General features: G+C 38.2%; 1 protein-coding gene across 2 annotated transcripts in view; it reads right to left on the bottom strand.

Moving 5' to 3' along the window:
- Window positions 1-24,036, bottom strand: part of evi5l (ecotropic viral integration site 5 like) — a 49,512-nt gene that overhangs the window by 21,598 nt on the left and 3,878 nt on the right. The window contains exons 2-13 of one of the 2 annotated variants that reach the window (XM_079616684.1): window positions 10,707-11,083; window positions 8,825-9,014; window positions 8,470-8,694; window positions 6,167-6,241; window positions 5,941-6,066; window positions 4,771-4,914; window positions 4,264-4,353; window positions 4,072-4,169; window positions 3,867-3,927; window positions 3,320-3,373; window positions 2,814-2,846; window positions 2,087-2,227 (exon numbers count right to left, since the gene is read on the bottom strand). In XM_079616684.1, coding sequence (XP_079472810.1) covers window positions 2,087-2,227; window positions 2,814-2,846; window positions 3,320-3,373; window positions 3,867-3,927; window positions 4,072-4,169; window positions 4,264-4,353; window positions 4,771-4,914; window positions 5,941-6,066; window positions 6,167-6,241; window positions 8,470-8,694; window positions 8,825-9,014; window positions 10,707-10,948 — 1,479 coding nt within the window. In that variant the 5' untranslated portion in view covers window positions 10,949-11,083. The remainder of the gene's footprint in view (window positions 1-2,086; window positions 2,228-2,813; window positions 2,847-3,319; window positions 3,374-3,866; window positions 3,928-4,071; window positions 4,170-4,263; window positions 4,354-4,770; window positions 4,915-5,940; window positions 6,067-6,166; window positions 6,242-8,469; window positions 8,695-8,824; window positions 9,015-10,706; window positions 11,084-24,036) is intronic. The other variant, XM_079616683.1, reaches the window with a different exon arrangement.

Here is a 24,036-nt window from a genome sequence, read left to right as displayed (position 1 = left end):
GAAGGGGCTGTGGCCTGCCCTGGAGACTTGTGTGAACACTAGTTCCCACGGACTTTTACTTCTGTTTTTCTTACCTCCCTCCAGGCTTCCAGTCACTTCATCATACCCGTATTACTCAGATGTGTCAATCGCATAAACTCTCGCTCATTCTACCTCGGTTTACTTGTAAAGCACTAGTAGAAGGACTGGACTTTTAGCTAAAAAACAAATGCTTTCCTTTCCAGACAGCAAAGCGCAGCGGAAATGAACCTTTCACATGAGAAAACTAGTGCTGCCAGAGATCCAGACTCCACTAACAACATTTCACTGAACGCTGATACTTGGAATTAAAAATTTTATGATATAGGTGAATATGTATATATATATATATATATATATATATATATATGTGTGTGTGTGTGCTAAAAATGGATGTGAAACGTAGACCACAAATAACATTTCATGTCAACCACAGCGAGCCCCAGGTAATGAAACCAGATTCATCAGATTTAGGTCGAATAAGCAACATAAAAACTCACATTTAAACATACTAAATCCCTGTCAGATCTTAACTGTAGTGTTTTCTTTATTATAGCTATCAAGAAATTGATATCTCTGTAAAACAATTCAATAACTGGTCTAAAATAAGACATTTTGAGGGTGAGTGCATGCAGATTTTTGCCAAAATTAAAGAAAAAATGGCTTTGTTGAGTAAATAAAACAACTGGGCGGCAACTTTTATCAACTGCAACATAACATGGTATACACTGAAATGCAAGAATTTTTAAAAGATTTAAGAGACGTGTAAACTCATGTTGGTTTAAACAGTGAAAAATTTACCATCAGTAATCCAAGATGTCTATAAAGTTTTTTCCCCCTCCAGAACTCCTTGGTGGTGATAAATATGAATATTCATTGTTTTTACAAGTTCAAGAGAGCCAGAGACTGCCTAATTTAATAAATGATGCTGCAAGAAACACGATTATCACAAAAAAAGATAGTTAACAACAACAAGATTAGCTGTTAGGTGCACATGGTACACTAGTTCTGTTGAGATCAGCACCTCTATGGGATGGTGGTCAATTCTGAGTGTAGCACAGGAAAATACATATGACCAGAGAGTGTTGCTCTGAGTGTGAAACATGTCAGGATCACACTCAACATGACACACACCACACCCCGACATCTTCTCACACATGCCTTTCACTCACACTTAAATGAATTAAAAAAAAAAAAAAAAAATCGAAATACCCCCTTAGATAGCGAATGCTTTAGCATCCATTCTTCTAATTTGTGAGGATGATGACAGTTTTTAAAATGTAATGATGGGTTCAAACAGTCAACTTAGTAATAATAAGTCATTTTCATAAATCTTCCCAGGATATAATCTCTGAACTATCAGTGACCCAGTTCAGGGTAATTCTGCTGTGCGAAAGCAGATCTTTTGACTAAGAATAGCCTGCAGCCATGTGTACAGCGAACATAATGATGGTTTCAAAATATTAAAAGCCTGTTCATATGGCATGTGACTTTGTTCAGTTTTCCGGTAAACAGCACGATCTCACACTGCCACTGTATAAAAGAGAGAATCTTTCCTTTTTGTTGTTTCCAGTCAATGGATGTGATTGTTAAGTCTGTTTCACACTGCACTTGTAAGCAGTGAGAAAGAATAACTGGATTGACAAGCCTGCGTTGCAGTGCTTTCACACAGACAGCATTTCAGAGCTGTGTTGCTATATACATTGGGTGATTCCATTGATTTTTTCCCCCTAATTAACGGACATAAATTCTAAAATGGTTAATGTAAACTTATGCAAACTGCCTAAATCATCTATATTCAATTAGAATTGTTGAATAGAAAGTGCTCTTGGTGTGTCTGCCATGTTTTGTGCAAGTTCCACAAGCAGTGGCAGACATCTTTTTTTTTTAAATGATGGGTGAGCAGCAGTTCACTCCAGTCATTTTATGTAGCTTCATAAAAGCTAAAAGACTATCAATAAAAAGGTTTTTGTAGCATTTAATCTCTATTTCTTGCTGAGGTCAGCTGAGTGCAGCAAAAATAGGCTCAGAACCGTAACTGAACTTGTAGCTAGGCATCTGCTGTCACCTTGTGTTGCTGAAGTTCGCGTATGGTGTCCTGAGCTTTTTCCAGACTCTCACTGGCTGTATAACACTGCTGCCGAACCACAGCCAGTTCACGCTTAATAACGTAGTTCTCCTCTGCCTCCTGGGCTCGTGTCACCTGACCCTGAGAGAAGAGAAATGGAGTAAGTCTCTTCTTGGGAGATGTGTCTCTTTGCTTAAGGGTTAAGGGGAGATAAGTATAGCATTCCAGTCAAGGTAATGAGAGGGGCTACATGCAATGATACCTCTGTGTCATAAAACCAAAGAAGAAATCTGATCAATTCAAGAATCAAAAGAATCCCACTGAATTTTGAAATGTAATGAATTACATGATAAAATATGAAAAATGCCACCAGACCTAATACGGAGCCCTGATGCACACCTATGCTTCCACATCCCACATGCAAGGCTACACTGCCGATATAGAGTGTCAGGGTTAACCTTCACTTGGAGCACCTCTGGGACATTATTCCAGTCATACAGACAAATGTGCTGTCAAGGCAGTGATGGGAAACACAGAAAAACAAATGACCATTTTTCATGCAACAGGCCCATTCTCAGAATAGTGTGGATGTGACAGTGCAGAGGCAGGAAAAAGAGTGCATTATAGTAGGAACCGTGGAAGGTTGAAGAGAAGAAGCATGTGATTGAGCAACGAGAGGAGGAGAGGAAGGAGAGATTAGTGTGCAGCTGGCTTGACAGTACTGTACCTGAATCAACCTGTCTGCTAATGCAGCACTCTCCTACAACACCACAAGAGATGAGGAAGAAAAAAGAAAGAAAGGATACAGAGGGGGGGAAGAAAAGGTTGGAAATAGGGAGAGAAAGATCAGGATAAAAGGAAGGATAAGAAAAAAAGACATTAGACATAGACACACGAAAAGAAGAAAAGGGAACATTAAAAATAGTTACATAGGAAAAAACAAGTAGAGAAAGTTTGTAAAAGTATACAAGTACAACGAAATGAGTTTGTTTGTGGTGAAAATTGTGGGGAAGACATTTCAACAGAGGAAAGCAGAGAAAAATAAGAGAGATAAGACTTTAAAAATGTACCATCAAAAAGGAGACTATACAGCTGAGCCTCTGTAAAGACATGCTCTAAAAGTTTACATGATTCACATAATAAAGATATCTACACCGTTTACTCAAACACAAACTAATCAGGGCTATTTTAGGTTCATGCATATCATCAGTTAGAAGATAGAAACCATCTCACTTTCTCCAGTGTCTCTATTCTCTGCTTCAGTAGTCTATTTTCTGTACGTAGTCTCTGTTAAAATGAAAGGGATTTTTTTTAATGTATTTTATTTAAAAAAAGCAAATGTTTAAACATAAAATAAAATGATATAAAAATAGTTAACATTTTTATCTAATATTTTATTTTACCAAAAATATGTTAGTTTTATTTAACAATAACAACACTGTAGTTAACACATGCTATTAATTAAATATGTGTAACAGCATTATCACATTTATTCAGTTTGACGTATCATCATGTTCACTTGGAGCAATCATTCATGTTTACATTCAAAGCTCCAAGTGGAGCACTTACTTATGAGTAAATGATGGAGAACTCTTTATGGATATATCATTTATAATTCAAACCCAGATGGGGAATTAAACAAAAGTAAAGTCATACATTCATTGTATAATAAAATGTAATTCTTAATTAAGTTAGTAAAATATCATTGGGTAAAACATGCGCATACAAATGCAATCTACACGTTATTCAAAAAGCTGCACCAAATTCAGGTTTTACAAACCTTAATTTCAATCTGTTCCTCCATCTCTTTGTTCTTAATGGCGGTGTATTCTTTTTCTAATCTGTGAATGAAAATCAACAATCGAATCTAGAGAAGAACCAAATCTTTGTTTTTATCATCATCATAATATTTCAATAGCATGTACTGCATAATAATCATATTTAACGTGGAAGCTCAATTTACTTTTTACTCTCAAATCACTCACTTTTTCATTCTTTTGGGATTGTATTTGACCTGATAGGCCCGTAGTACAAGTTTATCCGGACAGCTATCAAACTGATGTGGAATCACCTTCTGAAAGTGCTGTGGTGAGAATATTAAACGAACATCAGTTAAAGTATTGTCCATGTATAACATATTGATGTACATACAGTAGCAGAGATGATTTTCTCCTAACCTGTGACATTCCTTCCATGTCTAGCTGTATGAGGTCTGTCTGGTTGTACTGCAATATCGCTATTCCAACTCGGAATATGATCTCCAATCCCTGAACAAACATCACACAGTATTCAACAACTACAACAAATATCCACATTCTGATATTTTCATGTCTAATAGGTTTTTACAACCCCCTAGATGCATTCACTCCTTTAAAAAGCCTGAAAATGTGCACACATATCATGCACATTATATTGCTTGTCTATCATTGACTTTACTCTTGCTATATTATTGACTTTAACACGTACAAAACTTTGCATTTTAGATAGTATATTAAAGCATTTTCTTTGCACGTTTAGTCTGATTAGGACACAACACAATCCTACAACAACCATTTTTCATTTTGAGAAGGTCCCTAGAAGTAAGTTATTCTGATTTTGCTAACTTCCAGGAACATTGTGTTCATAAAGCACACAGCCAAGTCAGTAACATGCATGGACACACACAAAGTGTCTTGTGTCCATACCTCATACATAAAGATGTCAAAGATACGTGTAGCTATTGGCAGAGGCAGGAAGGTGAGGAAGAGAGTGAGGAACCAGGACGAGGCGTACATAGATGTATGGAAACTCTGAGAACGGAAATGAACGTTCAGCTCTGGCAACTGCTCCTGATCACAGAGATGAAATACAAGAAAAAAGTCTGGTGAATGATATTAGATAAACGTACTTCTGAGAAGAAATTGAATTGATTCTTAGTATTGACTCTGTTTATGTACTATAAATCTGTTGCCTCCTTGTGGACAAACATGGCATTACTCCAGACATCTTGGCATGCAGTATACTATAACTTAAGAGACATTTGACAATAGAAAAATTGCAACTATAAACAAGATTTAAACCACATTCCCCTCTTAAAGGATTAGTTCACTTTTAAAGTGAAAATTCTGTCATCATATACTCACCCTTAAGTTGTTTCAAACCTGTATGAATTTTTTTCCTCTGCTGAACACAAAGGAAGATATTTAGAAGAATGTCAGTAACCAGACAGTTTTTGGTTCCCATTGACTTCCATAGTAGGAAAAAAATATACTATGGAAGTCAATGGGAACCAAAAACTGTCTGGTTACTGACATTCTTCTAAATATCTTCCTTTGTGTTCAGCAGAGGAAAGAAATTCATACAGGTTTGAAACAACTTAAGGGTGATTATATGATGACAGAATTTTCACTTTAAAAGTGAACTAATCCTTTAAGCCAATCATATATTGGCCCATATATTGGTGACAATCTAGACATTTAGAATCTTACAAGAGTTACCAAGTAAAGCTGAAAAAATTTATCACGGTTTCCACAAAAACATGAATGAACTATTTTGAACATTGATGTGTAACATCAGCAAATTAGAATATATCATATCACATGAATAAATTACATTTTTAAATATATTCAAATATAAAACACTTATAATCCAATAATATTTCACAATATTACTGTTACTGTTCAGGTGAGCATAAGTGACTTCTTTGAAAAACATGTTTGACCCGAAACTTTTGAACTGTAGTGTAGCTGTTGTAGAAGTCCTGTGACCCCTCTAATACAACAGTTCATTTTTGTCTGATAATTATTTTGTCTATAATGCTCCCACAATATTATATGTATATATTAGCCTGAAATCTGGAACGTATTCTTCCTTACCTGTAGCAAGTGTTCAAACTGGTAGATGCACAGACCCAGCTCAGCCATGCTGGGTTTAAACAACTCTCTAAGCCTGTACTCCTGCATTAGTCTGACAAACACACAGAAAGCCTCCTCCTCCGGCATCTACAAACACACAACGAATTTGATTTATGCAAAGTTTGGCTCACAGACATTTCTTTACATTATTTTACTTCATTATGATAAGCAAAACACAGAGGCAAACCTGCATAAGAAGCAATCCTACGATGAAGGCACTGCCCTGACAATAACCAACCTCACGATCCACCAGAGAATATGCCTGTGAGAAAGAAACCCACCAAAGGTAAAGTGATAGTTTAAAAAATAAAAATAAAATAAAAAAACATGAAAAACCCTTAGGATTTTCTTTATTCTATATATCTCAATCTTCATAAAAATCGTATCTTAAAGGAACACGCCGACTTTTTGGGAATTTAGCTTATTCCCCGTATCCCCCAGAGTTAGATAAGTCCATACATGCCCTTCTCATCTCTGTGCGTGCCGTAACTGTCAGACGCACCCACCGCTAGCCTAGCTTAGCACAAAGACTAGAGGTAAACGGCTCCAGCTAGCACACTTCTCCCAATAAGTGACAAAATAACGCCAACATTTTCCTATTTTGCATGTTGTGATTTGTATAGTCACAGCGAGTACAAATAACAAGGTCACATGAGACACAGTCATCTTCTAACCGTATACATACTGGGAACTATATTCTCAGAAGGCGAAGCACTGCTACTTGGACAGAGTGATTAACGCAACACTCTGAACTCTCGGTTCCTCACCACGGGGCTTCTCAGGTGCTGCGAGCAAATCACTCCGCAGAAGTAGCATTCATGTGCTTTGCCTTCTCACAATATAGTTCCCACTATGTATACGGTTAGAAGATGGCTGTGTATCATGTGACCTTGTTATTTGTACACGCGGTGACTATACAAATCACAACATGTAAATAGGAAAATATTGGCGTTATTTTGTCACTTATTGGGGCAGTACCTAACTGGAGCCGTTTACCTCCAGTCTTTGTGCTAAGCTAGGCTAGCGGTGGGTGCGTCAGACAGATACAGTCATGGCCAAAATTGTTGGCACCCCTGGTAAATATGATCAAAACTGGCTGTAAAAAATAAATCTGCATTGTTTATCCTTTTGATCTTTCAAAGCTATTTTTTTGTTTCATCTGACCATAGAACCCGTCCCGTTTGAAGTGCCAGTAGTGTCAGGTACTTTTCAAACGTTCTATGGACAGAGGAACCAAAAAAATAGTTTTTTGGCAGCAAACACTTAAGATGGGTTTGGTGCACACAGGGATAAAAAAGTACCCCATGTGTAAAATGAAATACTCTGCTGTATCTTTACTGCTGTGGGCCTAATTTTCTGCCAGAGGTCCTGGACATCTTGTTCAGATACATGGCATCATGGATTGGATCAAATACCAACAGATAAAAAATCGAAACCTAACAGCCGGGGCTAGAAATCTTATAACGGGCCATGTTTGGATCTTCCAACAGGACAGTAATCCAAAAACAAATATCAAAATCAAAACAAAAATGGGTCACTGAGCACAAAACCAAGATCTGCAATGGCCATCCCAGTCCCTGGCCTGAACCCTATAGAAAACGAGTGGGCTGAACTGAAGAGAAGAAGCGCCAACATGGATCTGGGAATCTGAAGGATCTGGAGAGATTCTGTGTGGAGGAATGGTCTCTGATCTCTTGTCAGGTGTTCTCCAAACTCATCAGGCATTATAGGAGAAAACTCAGAGCTGTTATCTTGGCAAAAGGAGGTTGCAAAAAGTATTTAATAAAAGGGTGGCAATAATTGTGGCCAACGTGTTTTGGAGAAAAACATTTATTTCATAATGTGATTTAGCCCCACTTTCAATTCTCTTGCTTCAATGAAAGGTTAGAATTTTGGCAATTTTTTTGAATGAAAGATCAAAAGGATAAACAATGCAGATTTATTTTTTACAGCCAGTTTTGATCATATTTACCAGGGGTGCCAACAATTTTGGCCATGACTGTATATGGCACGCACGGAGATGAAAAGGGTATGTATGGACTTATCTAACTCTGGGGGATACGGGGAATAAGCTAAAGTCCCAAAAAGTCAGTGTGTTCCTTTAACAAAAGTGAATGTGAAGCCATACAAAATCCGCTTGTGGCGCTCTGTAATTTTTGAAGCTTAACATTCCCTGGTTACCACAAATTTTTACTGTATTGAAAAAAACAGCGTCAACATTCTGCTAAATTTTTTCTTTTTTTAATCTACAGAAGATAGAAAGTCGTGCAGATTTAGAATGACAGTAAATGATGACACATTTAATTTCTGGGTGAACTACCCCTTTAATTAATTTTTTTTGTTGTTTTTGTAATCAGTGTGAAAATTACATTTGTTCTTTAATTTTTTTTTTTATAAACCACCTCTTGCTCTTTTTCATTGCTCTACAACGTCTCCACTTCCATCTGATCTGCTCTCTCCTTCTTTCATCACCCTTTCCGTCTTTCTCACCTTCATAACATTAAACAGAACTTCCTGTCCCAAGCTGTCCTGGCCTTTGAAGAAGTCGTGTTCGGGATATGTGCGGGCAATATCTCTGCGTATGAGTTTTTCACAGGGCGAGGACATCTTCAGGAGTTCAGAGTACTGATTCTTCACTGGCATGTCAGTGGCATTACATAACAACTGCCAAACGATTGCTCGGAAATGATGAGGAATGCCTTTCCTTATAAGCTCCTGCAGAGAGAGGGAGGTCCGAGGCAGAAAAAGAGATCAATGTACAAGTTTCAGATTCTTTAGTCTTTGAAACTAGCGTCTATGACGTGGGTCATTCACATTGTTAATGAAAGAAAGACCAATCAATCACCTTCAGAAGTTTGTCCTTCTTTCGTCTCCACTCATCCCACTCGTTGACGATGCGTCCCCACAGGATCCAAGTGTCTTCTTCCAGATGGGACAGGTTAGAGGACGCAGATGAGCTTGACACCAGAGAAGAGCCACTATTCCTCCGAGATCCACTCATTGAGCGCATGGATTTGGAATCTGCTTCTAGCAACCTGAATTCAGTACAATACACTGATATTAAGGTATACTGTACAAATGGTAGTGCAGCCAAGGGGTTAAAGATCTGGGATGCTACTAATGTGCTAGTCCACATTTTCTGAAGAGACTCGATCGCTTTATATGATGAACAGATTGAATTTAGGCTTTTATTCACATATAAACATTGATCAGAAAACATAAACAGAAGCTCAATCAAATCTGCTTGACGTGCGAGAACAAACCTCATTGGTTCTTGCAGAAGCTTAAACGAGCTGTGTGACATGAGAATGAAGCTCATTGGTTCTTGCTGAAGCTCAAACGTGCTGCGTAACACGAGAATGAACCTCATTGGTTCTTGCTGAAGCCCAAACGTGCTGCGCGTAACATGAGAATGAACCTCATTGGTTCATGCAGAAGCCCAAACGTGCTGCGTAACACGAGAATGAACTTCATTGGTTCTTGCTGAAGCCCAAATGTGCTGCGTAACACGAGAATGAACCTCATTGGTTCTTGCTGAAGCCCAAACGTGCTGCGTAACACGAGAATGAAGCTCATTGGTTCATGCAGAAGCCCAAACGTGCTGCATAACACGAGAATGAATCTCATTGGTTCTCACACGTCAAGCGAATATGCTTGCGCTTCCGTTTACCGTGACTGATGTGTGCCTTGATGAATGTTTATATGTGAATAAAAGCCTAAATTCAATCTGTTCATCATAAAGAGATTGAGTCTCTATAGAGAATGTTGGACTAAACCGATGATTCATATGGATTAGTTATATGATATATTTATGAACTTTTTGAAGTGTCAAAGTGGTTGTTGCGTAGCTGTCTATGGAGGGACAGAAAGCTCTCAGATTTCATCAAAAAGATAATTATTAATGATTAATGACAGAATTTTTGGGTGAATAAACAAACCCTTTAAAGTCCATACTATTTTCTACAATGGTTGCTGCCTTCTAAAAAGTTCATTAAAGATCATTAAAGCTCCACATTTAGCAAGGTAACTGTTGCTATTGTCATTGCCAGGCAACCACCAGAACTGATTAATAGCGAAAGGTTGTATCAGCTGTTACAGGAAGAGAAGCCTGACTGCTACGAGTTTCACACTATGCTACTCGCAGGTCAAATGATAAACCACACACATAGCTTTCTGTCTCAAGCACGCACAGCATTCCCTTTGTAGAGGCACTGGTACCTTCAGAGTGATGTCTTTCAAGTATGTGCACACGCACGCACATAGTGTGTTGCTGTTTGACTCACTTGACATTGCAGACACTTGCTCTTTGCAATTACCTCTGTGACTCATGTTATTTCTATACAGGTTTGGAACAAAACTTTCTTTCTTCCATTAAACTCAAAATCAGATAAAAAGAAAAAAGAAAGTCCTGGGCACTCCTTTCAAAATATTCAGTGAATGAGAAATTACAAAAAAGTACCATAGATGCATCTCAAAAGACTTTTCCTCAAAGCTATCACATGGCTTCCGGAGACTAATTTAGCATGTTGTATGGACTATTTTTAAGGTGCATTTTTGTCATTTTGGCACATAGCCTGGTTCTCATTCAAAGCGCAGCCAGGATATTGACCTATAAATTCAGCTTTTGCATTCCAAGGAAGAAATAAAATCATGTAAGTTGGAGGGTGAGTAAATAATGATATGTCACTTTAAAAAAACTGTTTGCGTGTATGGTGCTTTTGTTCTACCTGTTCTGTTCCTCCAGTTTAGCCAGAAGCTCGAGCTCATCTGGACTGAGGTTCTCTGAGTCAGCAGGGGAGGCTGCCGGGGCGGAGAGCGCAGCATCATGGGAACTGGAGTCTGGACTGAGAACTGGGCTGCCAACAAAACGAGGGTCAGTGTCCAGTCCGGGAGGCGAGTTGAGGTCCTCCAGTTGAACAGAGCCTGCCATCCCTCCCTCTCTCTCTGGGCTGCTGCTAGGGCTTGACATGACGGAGGAGCCCAGGACAAGAAAAGTCAAGCAGTGATGTAGGGACGTTGAAGGATGCTGCAGGGGTCTTACAGGATTGGCGCTGTGGACGTAGACAGGCCTCCTTGAAGACGTGTATATCAGGCCTTGGATAATCTGTGGAAATGAGATAAGTAAGATTGTGTATTCTAGTGCCGCGGAATTAATTGAAAAAGTTATGTGATGAACCAATTAATCACTCAGTGATTATGATGAGAGGTTCTCTAGAATGGTCTACAGGGCTTCAAACTGCGACTAAATGTTCGCATTTGATAACTTTTTCCCTGCTGGTGGGACTACATTTTATTAGAGGTCGCACTGGTTCCACAACCAATAAGCACCGCCATTTCTGTTGCATATGAGCATCAAGCATTAAAGGACAAACCTGCCAAAAGTAGAACGAAACAGTGCTACTTGTTTGAACCGCACCACATAGACCATTTATCAGCTTGGCCCAAAAGACATCGCTGTGCTCACGGACCGATCGTTCATGCAACCATCCACTGGGTGGGAAGCGTTCGAAATACAAACTAGTACAAAATTGATATACAAACTAGGGATGTACTCGAGTACTCTGATGTGACAGCGATGATCGATCATGAAAATGATGATCGCAGTGAGTTTTAAAAATGTATCTATTTTTCTTTCTGCTTGGTTATAAATGAAGTGAAACTATTGATTTGAAAGTGTGCAGTAATGCCTGGAATCACTTTGATCATGAAAATACAGTTAAGTGCAGCACCAATCTGTCATATACATAACATTATAATGAGAACACTATTATAGAAGAGTGCATCAACAATGGGAGTAACACTTTCTGGCTATCACTATGGATGCACCGATATGAAAATTTTGCCCGTTACCGACAACCGATAATTCCTTGGGCCCTATTTTAACGATCTAAGCGCATGGTCTAAAGCGCATGGCGCAAGTGCACTTAGGGTGTGTCCGAATCCACTTTTGCTAGTTTAACGACAGGTAAAATGGTCGGCGCGCCCGGCGCATGGTCTAAAAAGGTTGTCCCTATTCTCTTAATGAGTAATGGGTGTGTTTTCAAAAAAATCAGAGTCTCATCTTCCATTCCCTTTAATAGCGGATTCGCTATTTACATGGCGGAATTTGAAACTGAATGCTTCTCTAGCGAGGAAACGGGTCTGCTCGTACGTGAGGTTAAAGCGCGGGAGCAGACCATCTACGGGACAAAGTGTAAGCGTATCAGTATGTATGATACTATGGGAAATACATGCCTAAGTTTAATCGGAGTAGAGCCTTAACTCAGTCAGAACATTTCACTTTTACTCTATAAAAATTAGGTTGCCATTTTTACAGATGTCACTGTATTTGTTACCCCGATGTCAAATGTGCATTTCCCAGAGACAAAACATGCAATATTATTAATATTTTAAATACCCTTCCCCCCTTAGTGTTTCTGTCAGGTGGTAGGGACTGTAGTAGTGTATGTGTACAGTGTAAATGTTTTGTACAGCATTAAAAAAATAAGCTATCTGTGCGTCCTATAACAAACCATACACAAACAAACAGAGCAGCTAAGCCAAAACTTTGAGAGAGAGAGAGAGAGAGAGAGAGAGAGAGAGGGGGAGGAGAGGGAATGCATGTTGCATTATAGAATGTATGTGGTTTGTAAAAAAATAGGAATGGATGGATGATAGAGAGATGAAATACATTCATGAGTTTTACCAAAGACAGATAAATGCAGTGTGTTCTCTCATGGGAACAATGAAATTGAGTATTGTAAGCCTGTTTTGGGCATGGAACAGCAACAAGCCCTATTCCTGTAGCCGCACATAGTCAGACATCTGACTAAACAGTAACAGGTTTGGTCTACACTGCATCTTATTCTGGACAAGAACCGCCCACTAGACAGGCAGAGACTGTCGGACCGATATAAACAACAGCTCATTTTGTTTGTATATGCCGTTTAATTATCTAAAAAAGATCATACCAGAATATTAGGATGCACGATATATCGGCCACCATATCGGTATCGGCCGATATATGATAAGTTTGAATGTTATCGTAATCGGCCCGATAAGAACATTTGGCCTTTATATTACAGTCAATAAATTATGTATCCCTTCAGCTGAGACACTTCAAATGTGCACTGTTCTCCATGATGTTTTTGAATTGCTTGAAATATGGCTGGATAAAGTTAAGAGTAACATGTGCAACACAAGTCTGTCATATAGATAGACTACATAAAATTATAATGAGAACATCATTATAATTGTGTGATTTGGACATGGCTTTAATGGTGAGACTTTTGTTTTTGTAATCAGGCTTTCAAAAATTATATAAAAATTGGGATTTAAATTTATCGGCCAATATACCAGTTATCGGCTTTCAAATATAAAGAATAATCGTTTATCGGTAGCGGCCAATATTGGTGCATCCCTGCAGAATATAATGATATGGAAAAAAAATGAAATTATGCTGTGAAAGTCTCCATGTAATGGCTATACAGAAACCACTGGGAAAAAAGCAGAAATGTGTATAATAAATACTGATTATTTCATAGACATGGTCATTATCGTGGATTATCTAATTAACCTACTACTTCGAGCCTCAAAGGGGTGGTATAATGCCCCTTTTCACAATATGTAAAATAAGTCTCTGTTGTCCCCAGAGTGTGAATGTGAAGTTTAAGCTCAAAATATAGCATGTTAAAATTGTCCCTTTTTGAGGGTCAGTCAAAATCATCCCTTTAAATGCAAATGAGCTGCTGCTCCCGGCACAGAGGGCGGAGCTTCAAGAGCTTTTGTGTGTGTGTGTGTGTGTGTGTGTGTTAGCAGCTCTGATTACCTCATGCAGACAAGCACTAAAATATCAGCAACTGTTCTGCCTTTTATGTTCAAACCGGATTCAGACAAAGATGGAGAGACTCAAGAAGAAGTGACAACATGTAGAATGCAACAGGACGTCTCTGAATAGTTAGTTGATGAATTTATGTTGCTGATGTGGAGTTAACTATCTTCTAGTCATTGATTAGCATATTCTGTCATGATAATCTATAAAATCGCTTGTGTGGGAACTGTTGTGAGATGTGACATCATATTGCTTGATTTGATTGACATCAAAACGGCTTGATTATTGAGAGTGTTTAGGCTTTTTGAGGATTATAAAAAAAGGAGTGATTTTTTTTCATTGTATGGTGGTTGTGTCCACACACTGCAAAGACACATTTATATGCAAACACCATATAAAAGTGAATTTTCATTCGATGACCCCTTTAAATAAAAAACTCAGAATACACTTTTTAATATATTTTTGAAAGTCTCATCAAGGCTGCATTTCTTTGATAAAAATACAAAAAAAACAGAATAAAACAAGTGTAAATTTTTTTACAATTTAAAACAAGTGTCTTCTATTTGAATATTTTTTTTAAATGTAATGTGTTTCTCAGATATCAAAGCTACATTTTCAGCATCATTATTGTTACATGCGTACATTGTTACAGTGTTACATGCTCCTTTTGAAATCACTCTAATATGCTGATTTGGAGTTCAATAAATATTTCTAAGCTTCCAACCATATGAATATACAGTGATTGTTTTATTCTCAACAGTGCCCATATCAAACCAATACCTTGTAAACACAACTTTGCTTCTGGACTGATAAAAAAACACACCCTGTCCTTGAAGTCAGCCAATCAGCATGCCAGACTGAAAAAGTACTTTGTCTGATTCGTATTATACTCAAAGCGGTAGTCGTTAAACGACTGTCAAGGCAGTCTGTGGGCTGACACTACTATTCCAATAGTTTGATACCTAGAAAACCAACATCCTGATTAAAAAGAATGCCTTGAATGCACTGTAAGTCACTTTGGATAAAAGTGCCTGCCAAAATAATTTTTTTATAACCTAATGAGAAATTTGATCTTATATACGAGTGATTTATTCGCATTATAGAGTGTTGCTGCATTAATGTAAAATGTAAATGCGCAAACCATGCCATAGGCATTTTCTTCTAACATACGCAAACATAAAACAGCTCATAGAAAATAGAAAGATAACCCACAGCTACAAATAAAGTCCAAGATGAAACCTTTTTAAACAAACTAAACACACGCACTGAGGACAATGGCAGTATTCACATCAGAGGAGCAACCCAATCAAAAGAACCATTAACAAGCGCATGAATCCAATCCCCCCCCCTCGACCAAGAAAACACACAAACACACACTCATCTCCGGCCAGTCGACGCAGTGCAGTCACAACCAAACACAACAGCACTGTCCTGAACCTAGCAGTAATATCTGTGTAAGGCAAGGCAGCAGAAATGCAGACGCAGTCAAAAAATATGATTTGATAATTAGGTACGATTAAGATAAATAAATCAAGATTAGAAGAGGTCATTGCCATCATCATCATCATCATCATCACCACCGTGCTTTTTTTTTGTATTCAGCATCTGCTCCTCATTCCATTTTAAAGCTAAAGTGTGTGATTTTTTTTGGATGATAAAATAACAAATGTTGATAAATGTATTGTTGCATTTCCTTTTTTGAAATTGTACCCTTCACCTTTAAATTTCAGCAGCTGACCCCTAAAGAGAAAAATGCAACATCTATGTAGCACAACCACACTGCAGATCTACAGCAAGCCACAACAACATCTATTCAAAGTCAATTCAGGATGACCACGACAATCTCTCTCAGATATTAAAGAAAGCTGTCAAAACAGCGTTAAAATATGACTGATTGATTCTCACTGAAACATTTTAGATTGTCTCCAGTTCAGCCTTTGACCTTTCAAAATGTATTTTGAAACCATACAAATTTACACTGAGAAAGTAAAAAAAAAGAATGGCCACAGGAAACAATGAGAGAGATGCAAAGGCCTTGTCGCCTTGGTAATGGCACAGAAAATGAAATCTGTGTGTGTGTGTGTGTGTGTGTGTGTGTGTGTGTGTGTATCTTAGTCACTGAAAACAATAACACCACTGTGTGTTTGCTGCATCTGTCGCTTTCTCCTGACGAGCAGCGTAAGTGTGGTTATTGTAGCTCTCAGCACAGTGTCAATCACACACACCCCTCCCCCCAAACACACGATTAAACCCAAACCTCCAAACCTCAATCTCTCTGTCGGTACAATCACCTACATTCTTCATCGACACCCTGACTTATCACACAGTGTCTGAAACTTATTTTTGCCATTCCAGTGGCTGCTATCCTGAAAAAAAAAAAATCCATATTTACATTATTTTATATACCACCATTCAAAGGTTTGCGGTCAGTAAGAATTTTTGGGATAAAAAAAAAAACTTTTAATCAGCAAGGTTGCATTAAATGTATTAAAAGTGGCTATAAGGATTCTATTTCAAATAAATGCTGAATATTTTGAGCTTTCTATTCATCAAAGAATCTTGAAAAAATATATTGCGGTTTTGACAAAAATATTAAGCAGCACACCTGTTTTCAAAATGGACACGAATAATAAATGTTTCTTGCTCACCAAATCAGCATATTAGAATGATTTCTGAAGGATCATGTGACACTGAAGAGTTATGATGCTGAAAATTCAGCTTTGCATCACAGGAATACATTACATTTTAGAATAATTTAAAATAGAAAACACTTATTTTAAATAAATCGTAATATTTCACAATAATCACAACATTTAAGATCTAATGCTCTTGAAGGAAATGCTATAAATATACTAGGGAAAGACTTTATTTCAGTGTCAGTGTGGATAAAGCATAAATTAAACGACAACTTTTTTTAAAAACCATTGCCGAAGAAGAAATACATGATTTGTCCCCTATTATTAACTTACAATTGAAACATGTCTGATAATGAGTTGAGCAGATTTCTTCTGGTCATCTCAACATGAATATAATATGCTGATTACATAGGCCATGCAATCTCACATGTGAGTGGACAGCATTTTAAACATGCCTGTCAAAAGTGCTACATTTCTAAAAGTATAAAACTCTATAAAGTGAAATATCACACACACACACACACACACACACACACACACACACACACACACACACACACACACACACACACACACACACACACACACACACACACACAAAGCTCTAAAGAAAGACATGGCAGAACAAAACATGTCATGCCTTATAGGCGTGGTGGACTGTATGACTCAAACTTCCCACAATAGCTTTAGCTTCATCTTGGAGCTCCTCTGCCCTGTGTGACATTCCACGATCATTGAGGCCATAGAGACACACAAGAACACACCCTCTCCACCATTAACTGCCCATCTAATGAGTCACTCACAGACTACATGACATGACTGAAGGGCTGACACAGTCTTTTAGGGTGGACAATCAAGTATAATAAATATGATGATCTTCAATATGATCAGTTAATCTAGGCATAAAATGTAAAAAAAAATTAGGGAGAATTTCATTACATGTATGATCTCTTGTTGCACAAATCTTTCAACTGGTTTACGCAACCAAGGAGGGACGATACTGGATAAACACAATGGCTTACCAGGTAAGATCATGAGGGATAACTTGGCTCATCAGTTCTCAAAATGAGAAAACATATGCAGCTGAACTTTAATGCCAAGTAGAGATTAGTCTCAGCCTCAGACGTCACGCCCACGGACGGCTGGATGAACGTCTGATGCATATGGCACACTTAACTGGAAACACTTTGAGAGTTTCGAGGTCGTGATCTGATTGGTTGAACTCTACAGGATGTCCGGCAGACGCGTGTTGCGTTCTTTAACGGTCTGCCTGGTAACAAAGATGCAGTGTCGCCAAACCCCCTCATGGAAGAAGAACGCCGTCGTGTTTACAGCTGTGACAATGAGTGCTTATCAGGATCAACTAAACGCTGTATTTTCAAAAGTATGAGAAGTGTAAATATCGCGGCATAGACTCTTTAAAATACGTCTAAGAGTTTAACATACCAGTCTATTTTTGTACGGACATTGACGTTACATTTCCATGCCCCTAAATATGATGCAGAACAAAATGAACTGTGATTTATTGCTTTACATGTCAGTCAGAAGGCTTTTGGCCGGTCCTTGGCCAATGAAAGCTGCTATGGAGTCCAGACCTTCTGCCATCAGTCTGAAGGTCTGGCTATACGCAAGACTACAAGTAGAGATCATAAACAAGAATATTCTTTTTCAGGGACCCTGATAAAGTATAATTTCCAGGAACAGGCCGAGTGTACAATATCCCTAAGTTCAATTGCAGTTTATTATCATACAAAAAGCAGAAATCTTATGTTCAGGTTATGTTGAGACACTAAATATAATGGTAGAAAAGGAGAGAAAACTGAGGAAATGTATTCTTATAAAGTAACGTTTTAAGATCATTTGGGTCAGAACTGGTCGCTAGTTTTGGGCGATCTGGCAATATGTCTCAGGGTTCATTAAAAATAAATAATTTGTGTTTTGAAGATTAACCAAGTTTTATAAGTTTGGAACATCCTAATCCCTTTGAACGTACTACAAAAAAATGCTTTAACATCTAAATAGGGATGATCCGATCAGGAATTTTGCAGCCGATACCAACTACCGATTGCTTGTCATTATGATCGGCCAATACCAATCCTAATCAGCTTAATATAAGTGACATGTAAGCTCTCTGTTGATGGTCACTGTTAACGCCTTAAACCCTGAAGGCATATTTTATGATTTCATGCGATTTCAAGTGGCTTATAACTCTACAAAAAAATAAAAGGTATCATCAAGTACTTGGTCTCATTTGATAGAAAACTTCAAATTTGGAAGAAAACAGATTTTGATCATGTTTGGAGGGGTTACAACTGCTGAGAAAACCCCAAACAAAAGATTCAATTTATTTAGTTATTGTTCATATTCGTGCTTGACATGATGACTGTTAGATAGTAAACAGTATATGACAGGTCATAAAATCATGTTTGGGCTTGTTGACAATCATGTCAACAACTGCATCTGTCAATCATCCCAACTGCCTGTTCACAATCATGTCAACAGCAAAATTGGGTGTTCATATCTCAAAGCAATCAAAGGTTATGGCATTCTGAACCGTGGTAGCCTTTTTATCAAAAGCCCAAAACCTCTTCAAACAATTGATCTGATGGTTTTATAGCGCTTTTCCACTGCATGGTACGATTCGCTTAAATAGTACCACCTCGGTTGAGGTTCCAAGCATGCCATACCGATACTAAAATGTGACGTGTAAACACTGCAGATCACCGATTGGTCAGTGAGTATTGTCACTACCAGCGTATAGTGTTGTTTTTGGCGGCTTGTTTTAATTTTAGTTTTAGTCTAGTCTTTGTGTCAAGCTGTCGTTTTTGTTAGTTTTAGTCACGTTCATACTCTTTTTAGTCTAGTCAAGTTTTAGTCGACGAAAACTGATGACATTTAGTTTAGTTTTAGTCAACAAAGACTGAGGACATTTAGTCTAGTTTTAGTAATTGAAAATGGTATTTTAGTCTCTTTTATGTAATGCAATTCTATTTAACCCAGTCAATATAGTATTTCAAACAAGGTTATCTTATTATATTTAGGGCTGTGATGGTGGCAGTTTTTTTAATAGTTGGTTAATGGACCAACTACCGGCGGTGGTTGGGGGGTTGTTTAAAAAATAATAATAATTTATATTACCACACAAAGACGGGTGACCAGATCGCAAACCAGAATTCAAAGCCGACAAAGGTGTACTATGCAGGTTTTTTAACTTAACTTAACAGCTTCGGAGTCATTGGAATGGTTATATTATATAATATATAATATAATCCTGGTTGATGAGTGATGATCTTCTAGCGTTGTTTCAGCTGTGCAATCCCATTCTAGGCTACACGGTAAATCAAGACCTGTCGATCTGTGAGATCGATCCAATGCGCACTCTGATTGGTCTCTATACATCCAGTTTCAATTGGTTGAACTTTCAAATGACATTGAAAAACACTGCGCCATGATATTGACGCAATCGGATCCCAGAAGTCCTATAGCTTCAGCCAAGCAGCATGTCATGTCACTCCGTGAGAATTTTCTCATGATAGACCAGGGGCGTAACTATCGGTAAGCAGGGTAAGCGGTTGCTTACGGGCCCGGACCAATCAGGGGCCCGCCCGCGTGACTGGACGATATTGATTGACAGGCCCAGGCGGGTCCCCCTATCGCATTTTACTACAATAGTCTGATAGCATTTTAATTTTTTGCTTATTGATTTGAATAAATAATGACTGGGGAATCCCCGGGTGAACATGCGCATTGCAGACAGATATGGAGTCGTCAAATTTTTTGTCAGAGCGTTCTTTTTCTAAACTGAAACTGATAAAAAGCTATCTCAGGAGCTCAATGGAACAGAGTCGTCTCTCTGGACTTGCCATACTGTCAATTGAGAATGCCCGTGCGCGCTATCTGGATCTTAAAGGAGAACTCCGGTCAATTTTAACATTGAGCTCAATTTTTAGTAAATTTGGAGTGCTGTCAATACAGAGAACAACGACAAAAATCGGTGTTGCCTACACCGTGTTATCCTCTTTTTAAAATTTGTGACTTGAATGGGGTCTAATTTTAAACCTGCTTTTATTTCTCTTATCATCCTTGATGTGTCATACAAGTGCCCAGCCATGTTGAGTGATTCCTTCAGAGTGAACACGAGTGAATCTGACTGCAGTAGATGTGAAAGATATGAATAAAAATGATGTTATATCAGCCAGCGCAAATACCTGTATTTAGTTCCTGTTTTCGGTTGTCCAAAGTAGTCAATTGTCGAGTTCACGCGTGAACATAGGTAACTAAACCTATGACCTGACAGCTTCGTACAGAGGAAAGCCCGGAAAATGCAGCTATAATGTAAGTGAGCATATTTTTTATGTATTTGGACTTAGGCCTATGTGTATATAGCAGTGACAGTAACAGTAACAATGTGTTATGGTGCGCCGTTTTGTGCGTGTAGCATCATCACGTGTTGTAGTAGGGGGGCCCGCCTTGATAATCCTGCTTAAGGGCCCGGTGTTGACTCGTTACGCCACTGTGATAGACACATCATGTTGTGCTGTTTGTGAGCTCATTTGAATCGAGATAACCTGCTCTAAATAAAGATGGCCGATTTACTACGGTAAGTACGGCTTACTAATGTTTTGTCAAGTTACAAAGTAGAACGGGGCACAAAAGCCTCATCTGCATAATGTTTACATGTGCATTGGCATCGGTTTTACGTCATCAAATTGCGATTGGTTTGTGAGATCGGCCAAATTTAGTCATAGAGTCATAGAATGTGATTATCAGCCGATCAATCGGAGCATCCCTACTTCTAAACTTAAAACTTTCTCCCCAGTAACCGAGTTCCTTCACAGCACTTTATAATTCACATGCCAACTGCCTTATCAGCTAAATTGCAAAAAAGTTTGTAATATGGCGTTTGGCGGACAATAAATGGTTATGATGGGGCAATTACTTTAAAACTAAAATATAATACAATAAAAAGTTCCTTATTTGTGGCTTGGAAATAACAGATCAGCTGCAAAATGTTTAAATGTGAATGTAAATATAATACAAGTATAAATATAATACAAGTTCTACCAGCCAATTTCATTGATCAACCCAACACGCAGTCAACAATTAAAAAAACTTCAGACTTGATGGATTTGATGCTATATATTAGCAAGTGTTAAAAGCACAAAATTAAAGGGTTAGTTCACCCAAAAATGAAAATTCGTTCATCATTTACTTACCTCAAAAAAAAAAAAACCCTTGATTGCATATAGAGAGGCCGTAAAAGATGCCAGATCTGCTTATTTTTCAACCCTATTAGAAAAAAATAAACCAACCCCTAGGTATTTATTTGAAACAATGGCTAAATTAACAAAAAATAAAGCTTCAAGCAGCACAGCAGTAATGACTTTATGAACTTCTTTACTTATTAGATTGATAATATCAGGGATAAAATTATAACTATGCAACGTCTACTACAGTATCGTATCAGGGAGTGCATTGTAGTCTCCCTAAGGAACATTTTTATTCATTCATTACTATAGGAGATAAATAATTTTTTTAACTTGTTAAATCATCTAAATCAAAAACATGTATGTTAGAACCAATAACCGACTAAGCTACTGAAAGAGATGCTTCCAGAGATCATAGATCCTCTTCTTAATATCATTCATTCGTCTTTGTCATTAGGATACGTACCAAAACGTTTTAAGCTGGCTATGATTAAACCACATGTTAAAATAACACAACTTGATCCTACAGAATTACAGGCTGATCTGGAATCTACCTTTTCTGTCAAAGATACTAGATACTTTGACTTCTGTCAAAGATCTTTCTTTTTAGAAAGAATTGATATCTGCAAGGATTTTCAATCAGGAATAAGACCGTACCACAGTACTGAGACAGCTCTCATTGGAGTCACAAATGATTTGCTCTTATGATCCGATCGTGGTTGTATCTCTCTATTAGTGTTACTGGATCTTAGTGATGCATTTGACACTATCGACCACAATATTCTTTTAAATAGACTCGAAAATGATGTTGACATTAGTGGAAATGCACTAGCATGGTTTAAATCATTCTTATCTGACCGTTATCAGTTTGTGGCAGTAAATGAAGAGATGTCTTATCGATCAAAAGTTCAGTATGGTGTACCACAAGGCTCAGTACTAGGACCGTTGCTGTTCACTCTGTACATGCTACCCTTAGGAGATATCATTACGAAGCATGGCATTAGTTTTCACTGTTATGCTGATGATACGCAGCTCCATATTTCTTCACACCTTGACGAAACTTACCAATTCACAAAATTAACGGAAAGCATAACTGATATATAAAAACGGGATGACTTGCAACTTCCTACTCCTTAATTCTGAAAAAAAACAGAGATTCTAATTATTGGACAAAAAACTTCCTCACGTAATAATCTAGAATACGGTCTAACACTTGATGGCTGCTCTGTCAAGTCTTCGTCGTCGTTTAGGAACCTGGGCGTGCTCTTTGATACCAACCTTTCATTTGAAAGTCACGTGTCTAGCATCTGTAAAACCGCATTTTTCATCTTAAAAATATAACTAAATTGCATCATATGCTCTCAATGAAAAATGCAGAACAATTAGTTCATGCATTTATGACATCAAGGCAAGATTATTGTAATGCTATTATGGGTGGTTGCCCTGCACGCTTAATAAACAAACTACAGCTGGTCCAAAATGCAGCAGCTAGAGTTCTTACCAGAACCAGGAAGTATGACCATATTAGCCCCATTCTGTCAACACTGCATTGGCTCCCTATTAAACATTGTATACATTTTAAAATATTGCTGATCACTTACAAAGCACTAAATGGTTTAGCTCCGCAGTACTTGAGCGAGCTCTTAGCGCATTATAGTCCTTCGCATCTATTGTCTATCTTCGCGGTATCTCAAAATACCGGCCAGTTGATAATACCTAGAATATCAAAATCGACTGCTGGCGTAGCCTTTTCCTATTTAGCACCAAAACTTTGGAACAATTTTCCTAACATTGTCCAGGAAGCAGACACACTCTGTCAGTTCAAATCTAGAATGTCTTTGGCCTAGCATACACATAGCACAGACTTCTATAATTCAATTTAGGCTGCATAGTTTAGGTCAGCCGGAACCGGGAACACTCCCTGATGTACTTGTTACATCATAAGAAGGATGGCATCTACGCTAATATTAGTCTCTCTATTTAAACAAGGTTTACCGCAGTCCGCCGGATTCCAGGCCGTATCCAGATCTGATGAAGGACCTGCGTCTGACTCTGGACACGATGACAACGCAGTCCTGAAGTGTCAACCAGTCCCTTCCCTGTTACTGAAGTCAACGTGATCCCGGCCGTATACAGATCAGATGGTGGACCTGCACCTGGACTCATCTATGACGCATCCCTGAAGTGCCAGCCGGCGTGATGACCCCGACCTCCAACCAGATGGAAATGGTTAAATAGTCTAGGCCTAACTGTTCTGATCCAATCTGACTTCTGACCTGTAATGTTGCCTGAATCATATTCATACACTGTTCGCTCGTTGGCCAGAGGAGAACTGACCCCCGACTGAGCCCGGTTTCTCCCAAGGTTTTTTTCTCCATTCTGTTAGCTGATGGAGTTTTGGTTC

Source organism: Phoxinus phoxinus (genome assembly GCF_949152265.1).
Source record: "Phoxinus phoxinus genome assembly, chromosome: 6".
Lineage (NCBI taxonomy): Eukaryota > Metazoa > Chordata > Actinopteri > Cypriniformes > Leuciscidae > Phoxinus > Phoxinus phoxinus.
Note: the sequence above shows the minus strand (reverse complement) of the source record. Positions and strands in the feature narration are given on the sequence as shown.